Source organism: Apostichopus japonicus, chromosome 15 (genome assembly GCF_037975245.1).
Source record: "Apostichopus japonicus isolate 1M-3 chromosome 15, ASM3797524v1, whole genome shotgun sequence".
Classification (NCBI taxonomy): domain Eukaryota; kingdom Metazoa; phylum Echinodermata; class Holothuroidea; order Aspidochirotida; family Stichopodidae; genus Apostichopus; species Apostichopus japonicus.
In genome coordinates, this window is record NC_092575.1 from 26,745,792 (window position 1) to 26,773,004 (window position 27,213).

Sequence of the window (27,213 nt, forward strand, 5' to 3'; positions counted from 1 at the left end):
CCGCTGCTTCCAATACATCACTCGCGGAAGCTGGAACTGCCACTGGTATTGACATCGTTCGGAAATTGAAAAAGAAATTCAAGAAGAAGAAACCAGCTAAAGAACAAGAGGAACATGATGAGGAAGCTCAGGATGAATCAGATGAGCACGAGGAGGATGACGGGAGTGAGGAAGAATAATCGCCGATTAAATGAATAGTAATTAGGAATCTAGGAGAAAACAAACTAAACATTGAGGTTATCAATTACTGATGATTTTAAATTATTCAGAGGACGGGACAGATTGTTGCGAGTAGTAAAAACCGAGGGCGCGTTTTCTATACCATTGTTCTATGTATCTATGTAACTATTAGTAACTATTAGGTTCTCAAAATCAGTTGGTTATCAATCAATCCTTTTACAGAAGTTTGGCTTTCTTGGTAAGGAATGACTCGTTATCAGCTAAGGGCGACCCTAATAAACATGCAGTAATGATTCATAAACACAGATAAGCTGTTGTAACTGTATCATCATAAAGGACGCCACCTTCCATATAACACATAATCATAGGGGTTTGATATAGAGAACGTGTTTAATTCACCATTATTGTAATGTTTGCAACCTGTGTTACTATAACGTGTTTTAACGTGGTTTGAATATTAAGTATCGTTTCTACTGTAGACGAAAAATTGTTGTGGGATTCTAAAATTAGTTTGCAATATTAAAAAATAATAATTGAGTGCATACACATATATCATACATACGTACTTTGTATATAACAACATAGGGTTTCCACGGAGGGCTACAGGTGTTATGCTTTACAATTGTCATGTCTTTTCTCACGCAGTTCAAACATAGTTACATAACATTCATACAAGTCCATTCAAACAACGTTAGTGACACGTAATAGCATAAAAATAGTGTGAGAGCAGAGACAAACAAACATTATTCAATGATTTCAAGAGAGTATATTGCTCGCAATGATACGTTATTGTTACATTCAGCTCTATTATGCGACAAATCATATACCCCTCATTAAATACCCTTCCACGACCACACAGACCAAGACCCCTTTATGGGGCTTATGGCACTTCTTTAGACGGAACATACATAGATGAGTGACAGGATAACTACAGTGAGCCCTATGTTCAAGGAGATATGACATACTGCATGGAGAAGGTTGGAAGGCGTAATATCGGAATGGGTAAGACTCTATTTACTTATTGGGAAGAGAAAGTCTAAGGGGGCTTTGATTTAACACTCCAAATATATAATAAATTAATAATGAAACTACTTCGTGACGATACGAGCAGGTTCACCACGTGTCGCTATACGGGTCAGGCATAATTTTAAGGAAATCTCACTAGTGGGCCAAAGTATATAAGGAGCCCATTTCCTGCTCGAAGAAATGGTACATTGCGATCATTGTTTCTGACCTATGTTGTAAACATGGCAGAACTGACATATCACTTTGGTTCTTTTGAACGCTATTCCTACAATACGTGCCTAAAATATTGAGGATGCACACTATGAGATCAGACGAATTGGTATGAACATTTCGGTAAAACTAACTGAAAGAGCGCATACTGTTCAGGCGTTCACCTTATTGTAGACCTACTTTCATTTAGGAAGTAGAAATCTCGGGGGCATGAGTCCCCTGCAACCACCACCACCCCACCCATTGCAGTTTCGCTGACGCTACATGAGTTAAATTGTATCAATGTGACATAGCCTACTTAAGACTATAGCTAGGTAGTCAACATAGGCCTAATTCAATTCACAATATTCATATAAGCAGCACCAAAATGGACAATTAACTTCTTGAAGTAAACATATATTGATATGGTTTACAAGGTTTTCACAATGTGACCACAATTGACCATTGATCTCTACCAACGACTACAGGGTTCTTGTACTCAATGTGAAAAACATACACAAAAAATATAAGTTATGTCCAAGCCCCTCTTCTTGAGAAATTGTCTTTACAAGGTTTCAACAATTTAACCCCTGGTGACCCCAAATTGCCTTTGACCTCCTCAAAAACTATAGGCTACTTAAACATAATGTGGTATTCTTACACATGACATATGAGATGGGTCCGAGCTTCCCTTCTTAAGAAATCGTGTTTGCAAGGTTCTCGCAGTTTGACCCTCGGTGACCCTAAATCAGCTTTAAACTCCCCCCAAAACAATATAGATCTTAAATTCAATGTGTTACAATAAGATACTAAATATGAGATTGGTTTAAACTTACCATCTTGAGCTACGTGTTTACAAGGTTTTCACACTTTGACCTCAAATGACCTTTGCCATCCCCAAAAGCATTAGGCTACTTCTACTTAAAGTGGTACTTTTATACACGAAACCTGTCCAAGCTTCCCCTCTTGAGAAAATCGTTTTTACAAAGTTTACACATTTTGACCTTGGTGACCAAAAATGACCTTTGACCACGTACAAAAACAACAGCCTTCTGCTACTTGATGTAATACTTCTACACGCTAAAATTAGATTGTTTCAAGCTGCTCTTCTTGAGATATCGTGTTTATAACAAGGCGTCACACACACATACGCACGAGTGCGCACCCAGACAAGACTGCACATATTTGTTACTTGTAATTGTTTGCTTATTAAAATCAAGTGTACCGATATGGACGTAGTCACATAGAGTAAATACATGCATAAGCATGTTAGACATGGAGGAGAACTCCTACATGTTTAATTAAACTTATACTTCTGTTTTTATAAGCTCCAACTGTAAATAACGGTTTGTACAAAATGTCTCCCCGACTTCCCTTACCCCCTATCAAGTGAACAACTCCCTGCGTACAGCACCACTGGTAATATGATGTATGTATTCATCATGATTTGCTTACAATAACCCACAATATGATTTCAGTCATTATTCTGGGCACATTGTTGCTTGAACTACAGGATTTTTCAGTCTAAAATCTCTGATAAGTTTTGCACAATCTTCATTTCCTTGTTCCGTAAGGACATTTTCCAATTCTGTGATGTTCGTGGGAGATAAAGTATCAGTGAATTTTTTGCCAGCAGGGTAGATTGGTCTACATCAAGATGTTCTGATAAGTTCTGCTTTTGCTGATCAAAAGATTTGATGATGGCTGTAAGGTTGAAAGAAAAGGAAAATGCAAATATTTTAAATACACTATTCTACATCAAGGGAATTAAACTGAACCTGTTTCATGCGAACAATATCCAGAAATGTGAGACAACATTGTGTGAGATTAATTAAATCCGGAACGAATATGAAAGAAATACCCGTGTAGCTGAATAAAGAGGGTATCTTTACCATGCTCTTCCTTAGCAAGTAGCAACAGCCGTCTTCCCAAGTCCAGTTTACCATGAGACAATTTCAAGGCTCTTTGGACATCCAGTCTCATGTATCCCTCTTGTATCAAAATTTTGATATTAACTGACAACTTTGGTTCCCTTTTTGAAATGATTTCCTGTTTCTCTGGAATTTTTACCTGAAATAATGATGAGATATTACAATTGTTCATAAAATTAATATATTTATCATACTTTTATGAAGATAGAAAACTAATTACTGCGTTCGATTTAGCTCCAGTGAATATTCTAAACTTGATCTCTCAAAACGTAACTTTGAATAAGAAAGAAACTGTTACAATTAGTAAACTAAGACTTTTCAGACAGAATTGCATGACAACAAAAATAAAATAATTTTTCATATCAGAAATTACACTCTGTACTAGACCTGCCAATATTCTAAGATCTCGATTTTATGCAAAGTGACTTTTGTTTTAATAGCTACAAGAGTAAAGTGTCAAAGTCTTAACAGTGTTTACAAAGCACAAACCATTTTCTTTTTATCTTTTTCTCCTTTGGTCTCCTTTCCAACCTTCTCCTGTGATGTACCAATGTACTCCAACACCAGTCTTGCCACCTTATCAAAGTGAATAGCTTTCAATCCTTCATACATTCCAATCATTCTGTCTGGCATAATAAGCTCTCTTTCATCCAATATTTTCATCAGCATCTTTCCAGATTCTTCTGCTATCTTAATTGTTTCATTTTCTACTGGCGTGAGCTTGAAATACACGCCTAGCTTTAGACAATGTTGTTTATCTAGAAGCTTTGCAATGTCTCCTCTCAACTGTTCATATTTGGGTAAGTCTGAAAGTGAGGACAACAACATCTTCTTTACATTCGAGAAAGTATAGCACATGTACATATTAGAGAATCACATGCAAGTTGTTTGCCACTTTGGAACAATGAGCAACGTTCACAACTAACGTGCAAAAGTACACATCTTGCCCGCAGGAAGCATGCAACTTGCATGGAAAATGTTGGTGTGCAAGCTAACTGTTGGTGAACACAATAAATTGAATAAGTATACAGCCAACAACTTGCATGACTTTAAGACCTTGTCTTGTGGATAAATTCTAGCCAACTTCTTTTGCAAAAGTTGCTTCAAGCTATAAAGTAGGCAGTGATCATACTAGATGAAAATAAAAGACTACTGATAGGACTTAGATATTTTTGGGGGTTCAGCAGCAAAATTAAATTTCTCTCCATCAAAGGGTTATTGTTAACCAAATATTTCCCAATAAACTAAGTTTATATCAGTAACACTCAAGTAATACTTCTAAAGCCAACTGCTATAACCTTTTCACCTCTACTTAGACCCTCACCTGGGTCCATGCTCTCTATGAGTGCTTACATATTCGTCTCCACTAATACGCACTTACCTAATGGATGTCTAAGATAATGAACATTTTTGCAACTTCACTTAGGTGCTGGCCAGGGTGGACTTTTTAAAACTTTGTTCAACTTCCACTTCAAAACTAACCTTTGTGCAGTTCTCTAAAAAAAAATTCCTGGCTTTCTGGAGATAAGAGAATGTTTTTCACCTGAACGAAAAAATAAAAACACAAATTAACTGTTAGCATCTTCAACATACAACAGTGCAGGCTATCTATCACACCCCTGTGAATGATTAAGTTTGAATAGTAACGTAATCTAGTAAGATGGGGCTGAAACAGACATGAAACAACACATAATAAATGTCTAAAATCTCAAGACTTAGGAATGTTGATGTCAGCATACCTATCCTTTATGGATTATTTAATTGGTACCTAAGATACCGACAAACTATACTTTCCAATAACTGTTGACCGGTGTAGAGAATAAGACACAGGTGATATGTACATTTTTTCAGCATTTCACTGCATTTGTGTTTCTTATTTATTACAACGGAACACTAACGAGTTGGAAAACAGTTGGAAACGTGATCAAAATAAGAAAGTAACTGTAGGTACAACAAGATCACTGTACTGTGATTGCAATAAAGATAATACTTGAATAACAGACAACTTTAATTCAATTGTCAACCACCATGAATATTACAAAGTAAAGAATCCACAAGAGAACATGTCAACAAATAACTATAATTCAGTCACAGCAATGACAATATTCAATTAAGCCTGCAAACATCTTCAAAACTTCCAACAGACAGGATATTACTAAACAAAGAAATGATAAGAAGAGAGAAGATACCGCTTAATGTTATGTAAAAAAGAGACATATATATGAGAACACAAACAGCTGGAAGACAATCAGCAGACATAACTCACCTTTGATTGGAGGATAATGACTGTCTGATACTTTTCATGTTGTGATACTTTTAACTTCACATCAACCATGTCAGTGTCTCCATCGTTGTTTCTTTTAAGTCTAAACTGATGAGAGACTCTACTGGCAGCACAGAGGTGATCAATGTCTACATGCTAATGGATAAAAGATATTAAAGATCAATGTAATGAGGATGAGAATGCTTGTTACGTATTCAAAGAAACTGTGCCACATACAAGATATAAAAATTACGGAAGAGCTGGTAAGGAACCAAAACATGTGGCTATGTACAAATCCTTAGATTAATGGGCAGCTGGAGAAGATTATACTTTCTATTGTTATAAAGGATTCCATAAAAAACATTTAGGTTTAGTTTGTCCCATGGGGTAGGAACAGAAACATAGTCGAGCCATGGATATTCATGTGATTGTAGATGAATACCGACTTATATCAATCCTTCTGTTCTCAATGAGTGTTTAGAGAATAACTAGGCAGGCGTGTAACTGCCTCAATCATTCCTGCTCCCAGAACAGCCACTAAAGCAACATCCCACTCCAGCAACTGATAGTTTGCCACAGCATCTAAACACTACTTCAAAACACAAAGAGAGGTGAATAAAAGATACCCCCATTCATCACTTAAGTGTAGCCATTGTGACTGATGTATTTTTTGAAACAATGTGAGAGAATATAGGACCAAACTTCATTTACTAAGTCATTAACCAAAAATAACAGCGCCAACAAGATTCTCCTCAACAACCTTGCCCACCAGAAGTTTTGCATAGATTCTGATCCCTGTTTTTTTTTAACCAGAAAGTAGTAGTTATGTATAGGGCCAACATTGTAACCACTGCAACACTTTGATCAACTTTAGGTAACCAATCCTTAACTACAAGTCTTGTAATATTAAAAGACAAACTTTAATAGCATTGGTGATTACAAACCTTTGTTGATTCTTCCTTCATCAGATGGTAACCATCCCCAGGTGATGACATCATCAGATCAATGTTAGAAGCACAATCTCTGCCGTCATTCAATGTCCGGGAAACTTGAAATGTTGTATAGTTTCCTAGACTAAGTTTGGACTGGTGATCCTGTAACAGTAACTACAACATAAGAACATGAAGATGTAAATTCCCCTAAATAAGCAGATATTCAATTATGCAATTAGTTTTGCTTCACTCTTCTTCATCAATACCATAGCAAGTTAAAGCAGCTTTTGTTCCCTTAATTTAATTAATGTTGCTTGCTTCTATCAGATCCTCTAAATCCATGTTGCAAATGTTAGTGTACTCTTTGTATTTCAAATGTAACAGAGTTTTCTCTTTGATGTGCTATGATAAATCAATGTCTATGTCCCTTAAATGAACCCTTAACCAATCACTTCATAGTTTGCTAGTGAAATACGATAAAATTCATTATGCAAATCATGAAAGAAAGCAAGATTCCCAGTATCCGACTTATAGATCACAGTACAAAGCAGAATTGACCTCACACTGCTGCAGATATCACCATGGTAACAGGAGATTATCCTCACCTTGTAATCTTCATCACTGTCCTTACAGAAACAAACAGTTATTAAGACATCATCTTTGACATCAAGTATCCCATCAATAAATGGAACAACACGGAATATATGCTTCTGTTCTGTTTCTTCGCTGACTAAATTAACAAAGACGTAGCTCAAGATGTTAATATCAAGACTGATTCTCTCCGGGTCTAGCTTCCAATCAATAGATTTCTCTTCAGTCCAGGTTATTTCACCTATAACCAATAATATTATGAAAATGTATTACTTGGTAATCAATATTAGAGCAAATATTATGAGCACATTAAGTATGATATACTTTACAGTACTAATTCCCAGCATAAAACTTATTGTATATCTCCTGGTACATTCATTAACTGCATTAAAAGAGTTTATGGTCACCATCCCTACCTTCTTGTAAATGTTTTTCATCTTTCAGACCAGTGAAGATAATAACATCATGTCGATCTGGCTCAGGGATAATAGCCGAGTGAGGAATAGTCAGCTGGAATGGCTTGTTGAGGACGAGTCCTTCTGGCTCTAGTTTTATCAGAGGTGTCATTCTGCCTCTACGAGCACTTCCAGGGAGGTGTATGTCAGGATCATAGATCACTTTAATAGCAATAACATGATCAAAGGGTAAAGCGTCTTCAGGAATAGTCAGATGTACCCCCATGATGCTAATAGTTCCACCTTCACTCTTTATCTTGTGTTCAATGTATGAATGATACTGCCTCATTTCAAGTATTTGTGAATCTTTTCTTTGTTTTGTTAGTTCTTCTTTCTTGGTTCTCTCCATCAAACTCTCCTTACTATTGCCATGATATTCCTCTCTTTCATCAGAACCTTGTGATGGAGTTGATTCATCAACTAAAAATAGAATATAAATGGAAACACAAACACTATTAACTGAAGCTTGACATGAAAAAAAAATTCCATACTGAGCCACATTAATGTAAATTTCTACATCAATACAAAAGCCCTGCAATTGATTTATGACAGAGGTATAATTGAAGGAATCATGATACAAACTGCAATAGATATGGTACACAAGCTTCATGTTGATAGAGAATTGACGAGTGGCAGCAGACAACGGGAATATCAAAGAATCTAGCATCGTTCTCTGAGTGTGACCAGATGGCTCAAACGGATCCTTCAAATATTGGCTAATCTTTGGGAACTAAATTTTTGAGAATTTTTGTATTTTCAATCTTTTTACTATAAAGAAACGAACCAAATGGGAACATATAAATGGTCAAAAGATCCACTTATAATTACTTTTACCATAAAAACATCATGATAATTACTAGTTCAAAATAACATATTGCCTGAAAGCAGAATATTCACCCCTGACTCACACACATTTCTAGAGATTTTTCTGTACTGCACCTTTATTTGTTTTATGTATTCTGATTACATCATTGTATCCGTTCTTACCAGGCCAGGCGAGCAGTTCTGGTGCTTGGTTTTCTTCAAACTGAAAGGGGTCAACTTTAGACTGATATGGAGCTAAAAAGTTTTCATTTGTTCGGTTTAGCTGAATATAAACCAAACCCTTTTGTAGGTTAGTGACATCGTACATATTGATGATGTTTCGTGTCTTCATGAAGTTAATCAGAGTGATTCCTGGTGTTTCTATCAGAGAAACCCTGCGTAGCATATTAGTTTCTGCCGGTGGTAGACCAAACAGAGTTGATAATTTTAGAGTGCTGTCTAGAGTAAGATCATCGGCAACATTGACCATCAATCTGCCGTAATCAGCTGAAATGTAAATAAAAGTAAGAATAAAATATAGTTAAGGATCACACTCATAATAACAAACCAATTGATATACTGATGAGAAACTGATGAGATTACATTTTCCTAATTATCAGTTGCTTATTAGATTGATTTGTCTTGCATTAATATATAACAACAAAATACTTTTCTTTATCTTTAAAATCTGTTCAATAGCTGAAGATAATATACTTTATGTGGAATGTGAATAAAATTTAATTGTTTTTTACTGACTGTTGATGTAACTGCTCATCTACACAACAAGCATCAGTATTACCATAGCAATATTACCGGCACCTTTCTAAAGCATAGAAACGGCCTTTTGATGATATTTAACATAAAATGATTTCAAAATCATAAATACTCTTCAGATTTTAGGATCCTGGTGTGATCTACCTCACTGATGACCGAAAAGGTGCAATATCATAAAGAGGAATTAGTTAAGGCATTTATTTTCTTTAATATTTCACAGAAAGACATTGGAGGTGTTGATATGCTTTATGTTATTTGCTTGTTGACCCCGACAACGTATACATCTGGACATCAAACTATACACTATAAAGACATACCAACCATGCAAGGCCATGCTGCTCCTAACCATGTATGTTAATATAACCCTCTGTCAGTTCAAAGTTGTAGGAGTTTTGTAATCCAACATCGCAACTTTTAACAGGCTTTGACTGTACGTTTGATATGTATTGCTCTAGTTTGGATGATGAATTGATGTTGAGATTCATTTTCTCTGTGTCAGAAAATGCTTGATCTGTGCTTGTGAGTACATGTATGAAAGACAGTTAGACTTGTATTGCTAAGGAACAGTGAGTTCTGTCATCTGCTACTTATGTCAATGTACACTGTGCATGTATTACAGAGTTCATTTTACCATTCTTACCTCCCCTTACCCTTACCCTAGGTTCACCTTTACAATCTCTCAGCTAGTAGCACAGACAGGAAGTCCTCTTACATCACACTTCCCAGAAAGTTACAGTTTCTATTTACAAGCCAACAACATAATAACATACTTTTCAAACTTCTAAGTCCCCGCAGATCACTAACACTTTGAACTCTACAGTAAGTCTCTACAACAGAAACCCTACAGCTGTCTGTGCAAGGAATGTCAGATCTCTACCAATCAAATAACTTTCAGTATGACATCATTACCAATGATGTTATAGTGTGGTGTTTTCTTAGTAGCTTAACCCAGCTCTGTTTAAGGAGAAAGTTAAATATGTGGACAGAGTAACTTCCTGTCCCATCCTCTGTAATTCATTGCAAAGAGTGTCTAAGATGTAACTTTCACAATTGTATTCAGTGTGATTCAACCTGTAGGAGCCGTGCTTAGCACAGTTCTCTAGAGCTCACTTACAGTCACTGTATTCAGAGGATATCTAGCAAGATGAAGATTTAATACACCGTTCTATTCAATTACTTGTTCATGTCCTTATTTTTGGTTATATATATGATAGAATTTACAAGTGTTACCATGGAGCACAACACATGACCCTCCATGGTTCGTAGTATGCTTTTTGTTTACACATCACCTAAATTGGTGTATGGTTGACTCGCAAAAGACATTAGTTAAACTATAATCGCTATTAATTTGTTTCAAAATATATACAACATATACCTAGATGTGTTATTTTGTTTGTATTAGTTGGTGACCACATGCCTATGAGAGGATTATTTGCTTTTATGTACACCATGTCCTTGCACAAGAAAGTCATGCTGAAACCGATTGCTTATTAGAGACCAAATTACTAATTATTAAGAAATATTTTCAGAAATTCAATTCTGCTGTCTATTGACTTGAAGTCTCCCTTGAAAACAAAATTATCCAGCTATAGTGCTTTTAAGGTTTTTACACTTTCCACCTTGCGGAGCACAAATGACCTTTGACCTTCACAAATAATTACTGGGCTCTTGTACACATTATAGGAATGTCATATGCATCTATTACATCTGTTCAAGCTGCCTATCCTATGATGTAATGTTAAAAAAACACTTTTGATATAATCACATTTTGCCCTCTGCTGACCCAAAATGACCTTTCACCACAAACAATAGGATTTGCTGAACTAATTACAGGAAATCCACAAGCTACATATATATATGTAAGATTTGAACAGGCTACCTTCCGTGAGACATCATGTTTATAAGATTGTCCCAATGTTTACCTCATTTGGCTTCCAATGATCTTTGATATTCACACAAAAAAATCTACAGATCATTTGCTCACCAACAGCAAGCTACACACCAAGTTTGAACTAACTGCAACTTCCACTTCTTGAGATATTGTGTAAACAATGTTTTCAGAATTTTGACCTGTGATGACCCACATGACCTTCACCACTACCAACAACAATCCCAAACCAGTTCTATCTAAGGGGAACCTACATACCAAATGTGAAATGTACCCCAGTTTCCCTTCTGGTGTTTACGAGTAAGTAACACATTCACACACTCACGTCATCACCGTCGCATATATTCCTTCTGCCTTCGGCAAGGAATCAAAAAGATTCAACCTGTTTCTCTGACACCTCTGCAGAGCTCATTTGACTTTTAATATATCTTAACATAATTGACATTTGATAATCCATCCTACAGTACTTAACTTAAGCGACCCCCCCCCACAACCCCCCCCCCCTCTCCGTAAATCTCCCCTGACAGTTGTAAAGATCTCCAGGTAGGACTATTGAAGGACAAACAGACCGATATAAGGAAACATTAAACTGCCTGGAAATTTACAACCAGCAGCAGTAATTTAGTCATTTCATTGCGATCCTACCTGCCAAAGTTGATTCCTGTGATATGTCTAGAGTTTCACGTTCTTCAAGTAAGGTTTCTTCCTCCGTAACAGAAGCGGATGAGGCCTGAAAAAAACAACATAGGAAAGATAGTTGGTACTGACATATTCAAATAAGAACCTCAGTTTTCCTCAGTCACCAGTCAAGTTACACCGATTGAGTAATTAGCTGATAAAAGCAACTGATTTAGGCATCTAGGTGAATGTACTCACACTTCACACTATTTGTAGTAAAATGTACCATGAATTTAGAATACATTGTAATACCTTAAACAGTGGAATATTTTATCATAAATTCTACACATTAATGGTCTAGTCACAATATTTTGCTAACTTTGTAAACACACTTCATTTGCTACTGGTGGTATACTCCCTACAGATACCCTAAACTTTAATCATACTTACCAATTCTTGCTGATACAAGGCTTCCCTAGTCTGCTTCAGGACCTCTTGTAAAGCCATGGATTCTCTGGCATATTCTAGGTGAGACTTCACAAGTTCATCTTTTGTAGCTCTCAGACTTGATTTGGTATCTTCCAGCTCCTGTCATGTAAATAACACAGTAAATAAGACAAGAAGGATGCACCTCCCAGTGGTTTCTTGCCACAAATAACCATAAAGTCAAATGACTTACTGAGTCTTTGCAAATATGAGAAGAAACTTTAGTTACAAGATTTTACAACGATCTGAATTGCTGAGCAGAAATGGCAAGTCTTGCGGATTGATTAATTCATACCTATGCAAAGAAGAGGATTGAAGGTGTAACAAACTTCACTTCTGCATAATCAGACTCATTCTGACTGTAAAATGAAATTGACCTTTGACCTCAAGGAAAACTGTAGACATGTAAATAGCAAAAAAGGGCTATGTACATACCAGTTTGAAGTCGCAACGTCTGAAGTGATCGCATTTTCAAATTTCTCAGACTTTCAAATCTGTTGACTTCAAACTACCTTGACCTCGATGAAAACCACAATGCAAAAATGCATAGTGGTTTCGATGATGTAACATGAGCTATTTTCTGAATCTGATGTAATGTATTGTGAGGGTGTACAACATACTTGATATTAGTAATACAATGAAAAGCAGTGCGGTGTGACAAACAATAAATTCACAATGACACAGGATGTCCTGAAATGACCATTGACCTCAACAACAAGCTTCTTGTACTAAATGTGATAGATACATTAACATACTAAATATGACATCAGTCCTTATTTAATATTGAAATATTGTGTAACATGGTTTCACAATCTGACCCCTGGTGAACTCAAACAACCATTTACCTCCGCCCACAACATTAAGGCTTCTGGTACTCAATGTGGTACAATTACATACCAAATATGCGATCTGTGTAAGCTTCCTTTGCGATATTATGTTTAGGAAGATGTGTTAGTGTGGAGAGACAGGTAAGAGGGGAGTGAAGTAAATGTTTGGCATTTGTTGACCTCAAATGACCTTTGACCTCCACCAAAAGCAATAATAGGCTCCTTAAATTTAATCTACAAACCAAATATGAGATCTGGCCTTTCTTGCAATATCATGTGTACAAGGTTGTCACGATTTGACCTGTTGTCCCCAAATGACCTTTGACCTACACCAAAAACATTAGGCTTCCTGTACTCAATGTGGTACATCTACACACTAAATATGAATTGGTTCGACCTTCCCTTCTAGAGATATCGTGTTTACAAGGTTTTCATAATTCATAATTCTGGTAAGCCCACAAGACCATTGACCTCCACCAAAAACAATAGTCTTGTTGTACTCAATAGGGTATGTCTAAATACTTAATATGAGGTCTGCCCATGCTTCCCTTCTTGATATATCGGGTTTATGTTTTAACAATTTGACCCCTGGTGACTACAATGACCTCCAACAAGAACAGACTTCCTGTACTCAATGTGGTACGGCTACACATTTAAGTTAGGTCTGCCCAAGCTTCCCTTCTTGAAATATATATGAGATATCGTGTTTACAAGGTTTCCACATTTTGACCCCTGGTGACTTCAAGTGACCTTTGACCTCCACAGAAAACAATGAGCTTTTTGAACTTGGTCCAAGTTTCCAAGCTGGGCGTCACAAATGCACACACATATACATACACACATAGCCATCATGATTCTAAAGGTTACTATATTCAACGAAACCAATAATAGGCAACATCTGCTCACCAAGGGCTACCAACATAGCAAGTTTAAAGTTCAGGGCAAGTTGTACTTCTTGGGATATTATGTTTACAAAATTTTCAGACCTAATATGACCTTTGACCTCCATGGAAAAGAATAGAGAACATCTCATCACTAAGGGCTATCTGCATACTAAGTATAAAGTTCAAGCAACTTTCACTTCTTGAGATATCGGGTTTATAAGGTTTTAATGACCTTTGACATCCATGAAAAACAATAGAGGTCATCTGCTCACCAAGGGCTGCCAACATACCAAGTTCAAGCAACTTCTGCATCTTGGGATATCGTGTTTACACGGTTGTTTGCCTTTGATCTCTGGTGACCTTTGACCTCCATTTAAAAGGTTAGAGAACATCTAATAACTAATGGCTACCCACATATTAAGTTTGAAGTGAAAGCAACTTTGAATTCTTGAGATATTGTGTTTACAAGGTTTTCATACCTTGCCCTCAAATGACCTTTGACCTCCATGAAAGACAATATGAACCTTCTACTTACCTACAAACCAACTTTCAACTTCAGGCAATGTTTGGTTCTTGAGATATCGTGTTTACAAGACAAGGCTTCACATACGCAAACCCACACCCAGGTGTGTTTTACATTCAGACCGAGGACCCCATTGTTTTTTCCGTTGTTCAAATCCATGTACCCTAACCTTAACGATACCCCAGTACAATAGAATTCTTTCTAGGACATGTTGAGTTTTTAGAAATCACAACCGAGGACCTGGAATTCTTCTGTTCAAGTCCTCAGTCAGAATACAAACGAACAAGTGCACCCACACACAGACACGCACACACGCCATCACCATCGCATAGGTTCCTTCTGCCTTCGGCAAGGAATCAAACATTTATGAAGTAGCCTGTCTCTGAAGGGAGAACATTATTCAAGTTTGCAAAATTCTTTACACTTATTTACAGGCAGGCTGAACTGATAAGCTTTGACCACCTACTTGAGGGTGTGACTATTGCAAAATTACTACCTGGCTCAGAGAAATCACATGTTTGCAATAAATGAGTGCAGAGAAGTGTGACCTCACCTTCACATGCACCTCCTGGAATAGTGGAACTACTGTTCTAGAAGAAGGAATGTAGGCCTATCACATTGATGGACAAAAGTTCAATTATATCATTTAATCTAGTTCATTATATATCGTTTTAATGTTCAATAAGTCCCATAACATGCTTTAATGTACTACAAATTTTGCCATTGCACATGATAAATTCCTCTGTTTAGTTTTGCTAGTTAATGTAAACTGTCACTTGTAACTAAACAATCAGAACAATCCAGTGTAACTTCAGCTGAGTAGCAAACTTCCACATAAAAAGAGCATATCCCACCATGAAAATGGATACTCTCTGAAAGTTCTGTTCTTGAGATACAGGGATTAAAGACTTTTACCTGTGCATGTTCTGATTGGCCCCTCTGAACCACATATGAACTTTGACCTATATATTAATACAGTGGCAGTAACTGTACATCATATGAACTAAACATCATGCTTGCATACTGTTCTTGAGACAAATAGCTCATAATATGTTCATCATTTAACCTCTACTGTTGGACAATATAACCATTCCCTTACTGAAAATACAAGTTGTGTTTGCAAATGGTAACTTAAAAATTCACTTTACACTACAATATCAAGCAGAAAGGCAGTCTTGTCCAAAGTGACTAAATTTCTCATGAACCAAGTCATGTAACTTGGTCATCAGTTATCTATAATCACATGCTATGTGAAGTCTAACCTCTTTCTGCTGCTGAAGTAATTCTTCCTTCTCATCCTTCAATGTCTTCACTTTGTTTTCAGTTGTATTCAATCTATCTCTGAAGTGTTGATTTTCCTCCTCTGTTGTCTTTAGTCTTCCAGTTAGGTGCTGTCTTTCTTCCTCTGTTGCCTTCAATGTATCTTTGAATTGTTGTCTTTCCTCCTCCGTTGTCCTAAGTCTTCCAGTCAGCTGTTGTCTTTCCTCCTCTGTTGTATTTAGTCTTCCAGTCAGCTGTTGTCTTTCTCCCTCTGTCACCTTCAATGTATCTCTCAATTGTTGTCTTTCCTTCTCTGTTGTCTTAAGTCTTCCATTCAGTTGTTGTTTTTCCTCCTCTGTTGTCTTTAGTCTTCCTTTCAGCTGTTTTCTTTCTTCCTCTGTTGCCTTCAAAGTATCTTGGAATTGTTGTCTTTCCTCCTCTGTTGTCTTAAGTTTTCCATTCAGTTGTTGTCTTTCCTCTTCTGTTGTCTTCAATGTATCTTTGAATTGCAGTCTTTCCTTCTCTGTTGTCTCTAATCTTTCAGTAACTTTTAGTCTTTCTTCCTCTCTTGCCTTCAATGTATCTCTCAATCGTTGTCTTTCCTCCTCTGTTGTCTTAAGTCTTCCAGTCAGCAGTTGTCTTTCCTCCTCTGTTGTTTGTAGTCTTCCAGTCAGTTGTTGTCTTTCCTCCTCTGTTGTCTTTAGTCTTCCATTCAGCTGTTGTCTTTCTCCCTCTGTTACCTTCAATGTATCTCTCAATTGTTGTCTTTCTTCCTCTGTTACCTTCAATGTATCTTTCAATTGTTGTCTTTCCTCCTCTGTTGTCTTAAGTCTTCCAGTCAGCAGTTGTCTTTCCTCCTCTGTTGTTTGTAGTCTTCCATTCAGCTGTTGTCTTTCTTCCTCTGTTACCTTCAATGTATCTCTCAATTGTTGTCTTTCTTCCTCTGTTACCTTCAATGTATCTCTCAATTGTTGTCTTTCTTCCTCTGTTACCTTCCATGTATCTTTCCATTGTTGTCTTTCCTCCTCTGTTACATTCAATGTCTCTCTCAATCGTTGTCTTTCATCCTCTGTTACCTTCAATGTATCTTTCAATTGTTGTCTTTCCTCCTCTGTTGTCTTAAGTCTTCCAGTCAGTTGTTGTCTTTCCTCCTCTGTTGTCTTTAGTCTTCCAGTCAGTTGCTGTCTTTCCTCCTCTGTTGCCTTTAGTCTTCCAGTGAGCTGTTGTTTTTCATCTTCTGATTCAGTTAGTTTATGAGAGAGTTCCTGCCTTTTGTCTTCAGATTCCTTTAGTTGTTTCTTTATTAATTTTTGGGGAAACTTTGAATCTGAAACAAACATAAAAGATGCAAACTTGGTTAAACATTGTCTTCCACCCAAGAGATTTAGAGATTTAAATGAATACAGTTCAATGTATCTCAATAATTTATGCGGTAAAATCTTCCAGGAAAATATTGTGAAAAAACTTGCACCGAATTTAGTGAGCTCACATTGTGTTCCAAGTATAGCATGTTATTTGAAGTGACAATGCAAATCATTCACTTTCCTTGTTGTTGATGATGTTGGCACTGCTTCTGAGGAATTGAACTTCATCGAGCCCTTCAATGATCCTCAAATATATATCAAGGATAATAAATTACAAAATTTCAAAATGAAAGGAAATTCCAACATTTGACCAATCTTGTCTGAACATATCCCAAAATAAACTTTTGAGTTTACCCCATTAGTTACAGACTTATGCAAGGACTTAACTATAATGCAAGACCTTGACATTGAATAAAACATGTAGTCACAGTGGAATCATAATGATACACTTCTGAATATCCAAATAGGAATCTCTTTCTGGCTTGAAGTACTTTACATGCCATTGCTGGTATTCAATTTCTTACCACCTCATTATCACATTATTTGTATCAAAGTGTATTGATGGAGGGTCCTTATTCTATCAACTATGGGTTAATAAGGTATATGTTAGTACTGTGGTAATGTGCAGTTTGCTATTTTTATCAATTGGCCTGCCTTAGTAAGTTCCATATTGGCCTCCCATAGAGCACCATTAGCTTAAAGGGTGTGAAGACTTGCGCACAAAGAAACGTCTCGTGCCGGTTATCTGACCTAGTTTCGAATAAGGTGTTACAGAAGTGTTTAACACCACCATCGATCCCAGAAAATATACACACAGCATGCTACCGTCGGTAATCAGACACTAGTGTACAGTCTATACATACAGCTACGGTCAATATCCACAACACAGCGTACATAGCAGCGATGGACATCTCAGGTCCAGCTAAAGATAACAAGGTATCACATTTCATTACTGTCTGCATTTTGTAGCGACAAGCAGAAAACTTTACTTGCAAGCAACGGAAAGTTAACTTTTTTGGGGCGAGTCTTCAATGCCTTTAACAGTATTTTGGCCACCTAAAGGTAGTCAGTATAGGCCCCAAATTATAGCACGCTATAATTGCTAGAAGTTTTCAAAAACTACTTTTCTAAAGGTCTTTACTCTCCAAATTGTTCTCAGGCATTTTTAAGGAACACAAAAGATAACTGAATGTTCCAGTGAGGAAGATTTCCGCGAAGGTTGTAACAAAAACAGTTTAAGAATTTTTACCAAAGGTGACCATATTTTGAATATCTAGCATATTTGGGGCCAGTACAGCATACCTTTAATTAAATTGTCATTGGGTCATTGCATATCAAATCAACTAGTGGTCCCCAGGTGACCCTCTCAGATTTAGATGAAACTTGATTAGAATGATTGAGTATGTCCCAAATGAACACATACAAACAATTAAAATCATACTCCATGTCGTTTTCCAGATATGGCCCGTTGAAATTTAGCCAAGGCGGCCATTTTGTGCGTGCGCGATTCGCAAAAGTGACTTTTGTGATATTTTCCGAATTTGAAAGCTCATAATTCAGTCTTTGTACCAGGTAGAGAGCTCAAATTCGGTATTCTATCTAACTTCTTGCCAAAATTTATGAATCTGCACTCAATTTAACTGTTTCTCGTTTATTTTTCTGGTAATGATCACCCAAAGTAGGTATTTATTCTGCCGAAAATGTTTTTTGTGATTTTTGAGGTCACCCTGTGCCCACATGAGGGGTCACATAATTCCTTGGGTATTATCTAAGGTTGCATGTCTATACCCATAAGCAATTATAAGCCCACCAATGCACTAATTAAGAAATGGCATGAGTCCTAAGTTGGCTCCAGCCAGAAAAAGATTAAAAAAACGCCCGTCTTGACCCTGGTTGACCCATTGATCAATTGAAACATATTTTGAAATTTAAACCAGTTACACATACATATTGAATCTTCTTATACACCAAATTTCAGCTTTGGCACTCAACTCCTTCATGGTATGGTGGCAATTTGAATATTAGACGTTTTTCGCACATTTCTTAATCTCAAGCTTATATATTTGTCATGTAATCATAGTATAATAATGAGTGATATGATTATTGTGTCCTTGTTTCAGTCAGCTGAATCAAAATGTAACATAACAAATTGTTTTAGGTCAAATTAATGACATTTAATCACATCATTAACGCTTCACGCACATTTAAATTACTGGTAATGTCACAACTCTCAAGAGTCCAGTCTTGGGATTAAACGGAAGGTCATTGAAATGCTTCAATGTCCTTACAATTCTTACCACACATGGATGTTCATATACAAGTAGAACAAGTTTACCACATTTTAATTTCTTTTACTTGATGAATGCTTGCAGTGTGGCTTGATATACAAGTTAGCACACTTTAATTTGTTTTACTTGATGAATGCTTGCAGTTTGGCTGGAATGGTCCTTTAAGTCTTCATGAGGAAGAGTGTACTGGCGGCCTCTATGTCCCTGTAACTCTGGAGCACTGATGAAACAAATAATAGCTTAGAATGGTATCCAACAATTATTGTGGGTGTTTTGTGGCCAAGAAAGTGCATTGGAGTTCTTGGTTCGTTTCATTAACTTCACAAAGACATCATTTTCTTCCTCTGAAATTTCCACTACGGTACCAATGTACCACTCATTGTCATACATGCATGCGATGTAACGCCTGGTTGGTACTCTTTCGTGTCAGCCTGAGGTTGAAGATTAGCAGAAATGGATTCTCTCCTCTGCATGGTCTCTAATTGGCACAATTTTGCAGTGGTTGGTCATTGGAGAGTCGCCGCTTCTCAATCTTTCCACCATCAATTGGTGTAAAACTGTGATGAGATCGTATTCCTGCTATAGTTTATGATGGTGTCTGCACGTGATACACTGGTAGTATTGTTCTAGAATGTAGTGTCTACATGTGACACACAGGTGATTTTGTTCAAAAAGGTTTATGCAAATGAGTTACCAGTGTTTGTATGGCATGAGGAAAACATGAAAGGGGACTGGGTTAGGTTAAAGCAGCATTTTGCGCCCTTTTCTATGGTTTTTCTCAACCTCACTGATCCCTCGATGCCATAACGACATACATAACTAGCTTATCCATTCAAATCTTACTTCAAATGGTGGCATAAAAGTTGAGAAATTTAAAACTTTTAACTTTTAATTTCTCGAAGATATTTTACGTTGGGATCCAAATAAACCTCGCCCATAATATGAATATTTAAAACTACGAACGTCATTGATCATGTAATACAACACAAATGCTTGATTTGTGTAGATTGTCTATGGTAGTTGAACCAGGGAGCTGTTAGAGTACCAGCTTGCTGGTTGTACCAAGTTACCAACTCAACGTTTTTGAATCTATATTTAACAACGGCTCAAAACTAAACCTGCATCTCTGATTGGTTGAGTTCAAACTAATTTTTTGTATGTGTTCATTTGGGACATACTCAATCATTCTGACAAAATTTCATCTAATTCTGAAAGGGTCACCTGGGAACTCTTCAGAAAATTGGTTGATTTGAGGCGGAATGACCCCATTATTTAAAGTCTAAATTACCCCTACTGCAATGAGGACTGACATGAGCTATACTGCATTGCATTGTGTATTGTGTGTAGGATAATGCTGTGGTACAGTGCCTTAAACTGATATATTTACTTATAAGATGTCTCGATCAGAGTGCCTCCAGTTATCATACTTTTCATTTGATTGTTAACATTAATTAGTACTTTGAGAGTTTAGTTCTGGGGTTTATGAGTGTATATTGGAGGTTCATGGTTGAGATAACCATTATAATTGCATGGCTGACTCGTGGCTTTATCAATTATGCTACTTCTTAGTTCTATAGAAAGGTTGAAGAGTCAGTAATTGTCAATTATGTGTACATATGTGGCTATGCATTCAAAATGTGGTGTTCAGTGTGAGGGAGATCTCAAAGTGTTAAAGAAAGTGTGTTCCTTTAATGTTAGGTTAACAGTATTGTAGACAGAGTGTTGTTCTCTATTCATACTTTCTGTATATTATAGATCTATGTTGAGTTACATATTTGTTGGTACTTGTTTCTGGGCAGTGCAGTGGAAAGCTTACAATGTTAATCTTTGTTGTTGCTAATCAATATAATAGTGTTGGTCCATGCCTGCATTAAAGCAGCAATTTCCCTATACTGTAGTGTCATGTCTCGCTTCAGAGCACTCGTTTGGTCAGTACAAGCGGTATGAATATCATGTTTCTATCAGATCAAGGTTAGGAACTGTTTGTATACTGTCAATACCAGTGCTTTGAAGCTTGATATTGGAGTACATTTAAGAGAGGTATTACTGTAGCATTAGGAAATTGTCCCAACTGGCTGAATGTTCTGTAACATTTTCGTGCTAGGTGGAACAATTCATATGGGCTTTGTGTCAGGAATTTATATGAAATAAGCTGTTATTTCTATTCATTAATTACTTCTTTAATCGCATTTTGATTGTTCTCTTTTTTCTTGATTGTTGCTGTAAATAGCTGTGTCAGGATCTCAACATAGATTGATACTTTTGACATACTGTAGCTGCAGGCTGGTGTCTGTTTGTATTATGATGTTAATAGCTAGTACAACTGTTGGTTATTATAATACCTTTTTTACAGTAGATTCCTGATGGTTCAGAGGGTTTGTAGACGAAATGTCTCATCATAATGCACCTACATTAATGTAGTTTACCTGGTTGTGGTCTAGTGAGCTGAGAATAGTCATGTCAGGGCATATTCTGATGTATAATTTGTATTTTTGATGTCATTTAACCATTTATGCAGTATGCAGTACAGATACAAATCAGTGTACAGAGAATTTCATGTGAACTCATGCAAGTGAAATGAAGGGATAACTGACTTGTATTCAAAGATATTTCTGGTGATGAATTTTATAATGATTAAAGTGAAGGCAGAGTTATGAATTAATTTGGTATTCATGTTTGTATTCATCAATACTTGACATTCACATTAAAGGTGTATGATCAAGTTGGGTATAGGTTCTTGTATTCTTCGCTTGTGACTGTTAGGATTTGATTGAAGCGGTTCTGATCTGCTGCGTTATTTGTAATTATTTTATCATGTTTCCAATTATTCAATTGGGAATGTCATAATTGCTGTGGACAGTCAAATCATTTCAAAGGAAAGTCAAATGTGAAAAATGATCTCATGCACTATGGTGTTTTGGGGTTATATTTCAACTGAATATTGGTTACTGAATTTCTTAAATATTTAATTACAAAGTGTTGGTGGACAATAGTCAGTCAGGTTATATTGCAATGAGGCATAAAGTGCTTTACAACAATACAATATTAGCTCAAATCATTTTATTCTTTGTGTGGGCAATGAGTTTGAATGTTTTGCGATTCATAACATATGAAACTTGTAAAGCTCTCTGATATAAACTTACCTTTAGCTTGTTGGTAGACAGTCAATACAGCCACTAATTTACTAAGTCCTTTGTCAGAGCATGCTGTCATTAAATGGCTGATGTCATTAACAGAAACCTTCCCTGCCTCTCTGAGATGGTAGACAAGAGAAGAAAAGGGTGCATCACTCTTAATTATGTCCTTTGATTCCTTGGCTGGAACCTTAAGGTAGTCAAGTAGCTTCTGGCAGTCATCTTTCTCAATCAATGACTCTGAGTGGATCAGGAAGTTATCAAATGTAAAGATGTCACTCTATAACAAAAAGACAACAAAAACAAATTCATATAAATATACTGGTGACTATCAAACAAAATACTGTAGATGTACAATTTTGACGCATTGAGACAGCAACACATTCCAAGGGAGGGATATCTTTAAATATGACGGTGTGGATTATGTTACTGTGTTTTACCTGACTTCTCCTAGCAACAATCTTTTATATTTATTTCAGAATAAATAAAAAATATTTATAGGTAACAATTGGTTGTATTGATTTTAAGACTGTACAGGTACATGCTTCTATACATGATGCTGTATCAGGCAGATTGTTGTAGATTTATTCAAGGCGCCACCAACTTATAATTATAGTTTATTGGCTTAACATTGTTCTCCAAATTTAGCCAATAAACACTACATTGTGACCTGTGTTTGTGTGGGAGCTAGTTAAAGTGTCTTCTATTCTGGGCAATTTAGGTGGTCATTTACATTAAAACACACATTAATAACCCTCTCTCTAATCCCCTTCTTACTTCTCACATTTAATTATTAACTGTGCTGCAGTTTTACATGAGTTTACTATGTCAATCATTGATGCAGTGTTGTAATTTACACAGTATATTACTTACATATGATTTATTTATTTGATCCTACAATCTTGCAATAGAGATTTACTGTATGAGTACACAGCTAACTTAGAACTTACTTTAGGGCGGAATGTATTGTTAAATGCTTGTAAGTTGCACAGCTAAACTACATGTGCTGCAGCTCAATGCCTGAATAATCAAAGTCCATTTGCACTGTCAAGACTTTTAAGATTTGTGTATATATTGTTATGTACAGCTACTGCACTATGAGCTATACACAGCTTCAGGACAAAGAATGCATGTAAAATATTTAATTATTGAAAACTATGAGCACTTATCAACTTATGATAATGCTATTTTAACCAAGGTTCCTGGGTTACTAAAGCCTGTCAGACATAATTTACTAGCCTATTAGGTGTGGCCTGATGACATGTACAAATAGGCCTTTGACAGCTAGGAAGACACTTGTTCTTACACTGGTTGACATGTGGTAATGCTTTCTCATGCATGGGTAGCAATGATCGTGTTAAATCCATGTGCATAGCAATTACATTCATTACACTGTGTGCTTGGTGACAGCTAATGAATGGGGATCTTCACTTCGGTTAATTAATGTACTGCATAATTAAACAATTAAAGCAGGATATTGTGTATCGTCACTTATACAATGTGATGTCTATAATAGTTACTGTACTGTCACAAATTGACACTGCAGTAACATATATTCTTATGAGTGTAATACAGCTATTATACCTACTTACTGTACCTACTTAGCATTGTCAGTAATTAATCCTTTTTAATGTTATTTTTAAGGCCTACTGACTACATAAAACAGTGCATTCTACATAATGGAAATTATAGGCCACCAGTGAAATGAACCACTTGAAGAGAACTGACAAAAATACTGTCAACTGACTTGATGCAACTCCTATTATAGTATAGTCTGTAATTAGCTACAACTTTCTCTGTTCAGAAGTAATAAAATATGATTTCAATGGCTTTGTGAATTTTGCAGTCTTAACTCTGTTGACAATGTGAAAATAAGACAAGTTTAAAGTCACATTCGTCAATTCTTTTTCTACATATTTACTAATGTGCACCTAAAAAACCAGCCTACATCCAACTATAGAAGCAAGCTCAGAAAATAAGACAAAATATTTTCCAAATTTTGCCTGTTGCTCTAATATTGCAAAGTGCAACAAACATCCAATCGCCTAAATTTGTCATAACATTTTGCACTTACTTTTCCATCATTTTTATCTCCCTCTTCAAAAGCAACTTACAGAAAAGTTCTCAATAAAATTCCGCATTCACTAATACCAATTTGTCAAAATTAGCAGCTTGTAAGCTCAGAAAATAAGAAGAAATATTTTCCAAATTTTGTCTGTTGCTTGCAAAGTGCAACAAGCATCCAATGGCCTAAATTTTTCATACAATTTTACACTTACTTTTCCACCAATTTTATCTACCTCTGAACAAACAAGTGATAGTTGTGTTCTTCATAAAATTCCGCATTCACTAGTGATAATTGTGATTATTTTTGAAGGAATTAAGACAGAAATTAGAGAAAACCAATTTTACATTTACATTGACAGTACAAAACACTTCCATGACAACCGTATCAGAATCAGCAAATCCCAAAGAAAAATATGCCCTTATTTTTTATGAAATTTTGCAAAGTAGATCTCAAAACATGTTAGAGTGTCTTCATGTTTCTTGTTCGCATAGAATGATACCCAATTTGTTGAGCTTCCATGAAAGGATTGCTTTAATAAAAGTGATAAATATTCCTAATTTTTACCATAGGCCTATATATCCTTTATAAGTACTTACTGTGTGATATTCATAGACTTCTCCAGTTGTATCAGTGACCAAAAACAATCTGTTTATGTTATTATTGATCCTGATTCTCCTGGAATTACCAGGAACTTTAAAAGAAGCCAAGATATGACCCCCAGAGATGGAAGAATGACCCTCAGAGATGGAAGAATGACCCTCAGAGATGGAAGAATGACCCCCAGATAGAGAGTAAACAACAACTTGTCTACCCTCACCACCACTCCATAATATAAATATTAATCCTTTCTCTTCACTGACTGTTATACTACATGCACATCTGTACTGTGTGTTTGTATATTTCTGTTCTATTTCTCCCTCACTATTACACATTAAAGCTCTCCCATACAGGCCTGTACAGATAAACAGTTTACTATTACTAACTGTTATATCATCAGGCCAGTCTACTCTTCTTAATCCTGTTAAGGTGATTGTCTTCTGTTTTCTTAATTCTCTTGAATCTAAGACAATCACCTCATTGGATCTACATAAACCGACATACACTAAACCATCTCTGGTCGTCATACACGAGGCTTCACCGTTAAACTTCCCTTGATTGACCAGACCGTCATTACTACTATCGTACAATGATATCGTATCCCTACAACACGTTAAAAACAGACGATCATCCAGTAAACAAACAGACCGCCATTCTGAACCAAACTCGGTAAATTCCTCAGTAAAATAGGGCTCTGACGTCAATAATAACGGTTTTTCCTGAGAATCAGGATCAACTTGAAACATAAACAGATCGATGAAAGAGTTTTTTTTCTTGGTGCTATATCCAGCGACTGCCAATCGGCCATTATCGAGCACGTACACGGACCACACATTGTAACCATCAAGTTGTACAGTGAATCTTGGTATCGTTGCAATTGTATGCACTCTGTGTAGGGAAGGCAAAAAGTGAAAAGTTAGGTCAGGGTTGTACCCTTGTATCCGTGGTAGCGAAGAATTTAGAGTGGTTTTTGATCGAAGGAATGAACAGAGCTCTCCGACTGCGAAGTGGCTAGAGGCCTTACGAAAAGTACCGAATCTTTAAAAATGCTATTGTGTAATGCAATAAACTTATACAGTCGCGAATCACATGTCAAATGTCCAGAGCAAATTAATCGACATAGTAATCTCGAGATAGAAGAAATGAGACGTTCAAGGCCTAATATAATTAGGATACTCAGACCTATAGATCCAATGACTTTGTAGTTTCACATTAAGAAGAGCGCTCTCGCGTGAAGAAAATACATGGCCACAACCGCCACATGAATGTAAGATACGGCAATCGTGCTAGAAATTGAAAAATTGACCGAATAAAATATTTCTATTAACGTACCCTGTTAAAGTTGAAATGAAATTGAGAATTTAGAAAAACATTTCAAATCAATTACTGTGTGTACGAATATGAATATATTCCTTTCACCAAATTTCTCACATATCACAACACCGACCATAGGCCTTGTTAATAGGCATTTTCAGTCAAATTGATGAAATTGCATAGGCTATATTTAGTTTGCTTGAACAGGATTTAATTATCTTCAATATTCTTCGTTATGATATGTTTGTACTAATGTAATTTTCTGATTCAACTTGTCCTGTACGTGTTGACAACATGCAGTACATTCTAATTCATTTGCATTTAGCGCCAAAAAAAGGAGAGAGAGCTGAGACACCCAGAAGTTGTAAGTGGTGGTGCTATTCAAAAAAGCTAACATTGTCAAAAGGCCCGCTAATGATGAAATGATGACGCTATTCAAGAAAGCCAACTTGGTCTAAAGAGTTCAAGAGGTGTCTTCAGACAGATTTTTAGTCTTGAGTGCTTTGACACATTATAGTCCAAGAAAAACAAATGACAATTTGACTGCTAGTAAAATTGTTTCTATAGCCACAAAGGTTTCCAAGATAACTACATTTAAAATATGCTTAACTCTGGAATGCTCAATTAAGCATCCAGAGATCGATGACGTCGGCTCCTCAGTGCAATCCTAAATCTTAATGTTAATCCAATTTTGGATTTCGATAATATTTATATATGACCTTGTAAACACGATATCTCAAGGAGGTAAGCTTGGACCAATCTCATATTTCGTGAGTAGGAGGACCACATTTAGGAGCAAGTTGGAGTTTTTTGTGGA

General features: G+C 36.3%; 2 protein-coding genes across 4 annotated transcripts in view; both read right to left on the minus strand.

Annotated features, from left to right (window-relative positions):
- Nucleotides 1-27,213, minus strand: part of LOC139981249 (uncharacterized) — a 110,753-nt gene that overhangs the window by 78,936 nt on the left and 4,604 nt on the right. The window contains exons 3-17 of one of the 3 annotated variants that reach the window (XM_071993480.1): nt 25,082-25,970; nt 22,427-22,697; nt 16,414-16,958; nt 15,634-16,119; nt 12,102-12,239; nt 11,679-11,763; nt 8,555-8,878; nt 7,529-7,963; nt 7,127-7,353; nt 6,534-6,695; nt 5,593-5,745; nt 4,809-4,869; nt 3,816-4,132; nt 3,288-3,465; nt 558-3,099 (exon numbers count right to left, since the gene is read on the minus strand). In XM_071993480.1, coding sequence (XP_071849581.1) covers nt 2,915-3,099; nt 3,288-3,465; nt 3,816-4,132; nt 4,809-4,869; nt 5,593-5,745; nt 6,534-6,695; nt 7,127-7,353; nt 7,529-7,963; nt 8,555-8,878; nt 11,679-11,763; nt 12,102-12,239; nt 15,634-16,119; nt 16,414-16,958; nt 22,427-22,697; nt 25,082-25,970 — 4,456 coding nt within the window. In that variant the 3' untranslated portion in view covers nt 558-2,914. Of the gene's footprint in view, nt 1-557; nt 3,100-3,287; nt 3,466-3,815; nt 4,133-4,808; nt 4,870-5,592; nt 5,746-6,533; nt 6,696-7,126; nt 7,354-7,528; nt 7,988-8,554; nt 8,879-11,678; nt 11,764-12,101; nt 12,240-15,633; nt 16,120-16,413; nt 16,959-22,426; nt 22,698-25,081; nt 25,971-27,213 lie in introns of those variants that run through there. The other 2 variants (XM_071993479.1, XM_071993476.1) reach the window with 2 other exon arrangements.
- LOC139981266 (carboxypeptidase O-like) overlaps nt 1-27,213 on the minus strand; it is a 58,052-nt gene that overhangs the window by 9,568 nt on the left and 21,271 nt on the right. The gene's annotated exons all lie outside the window — the stretch shown is intronic.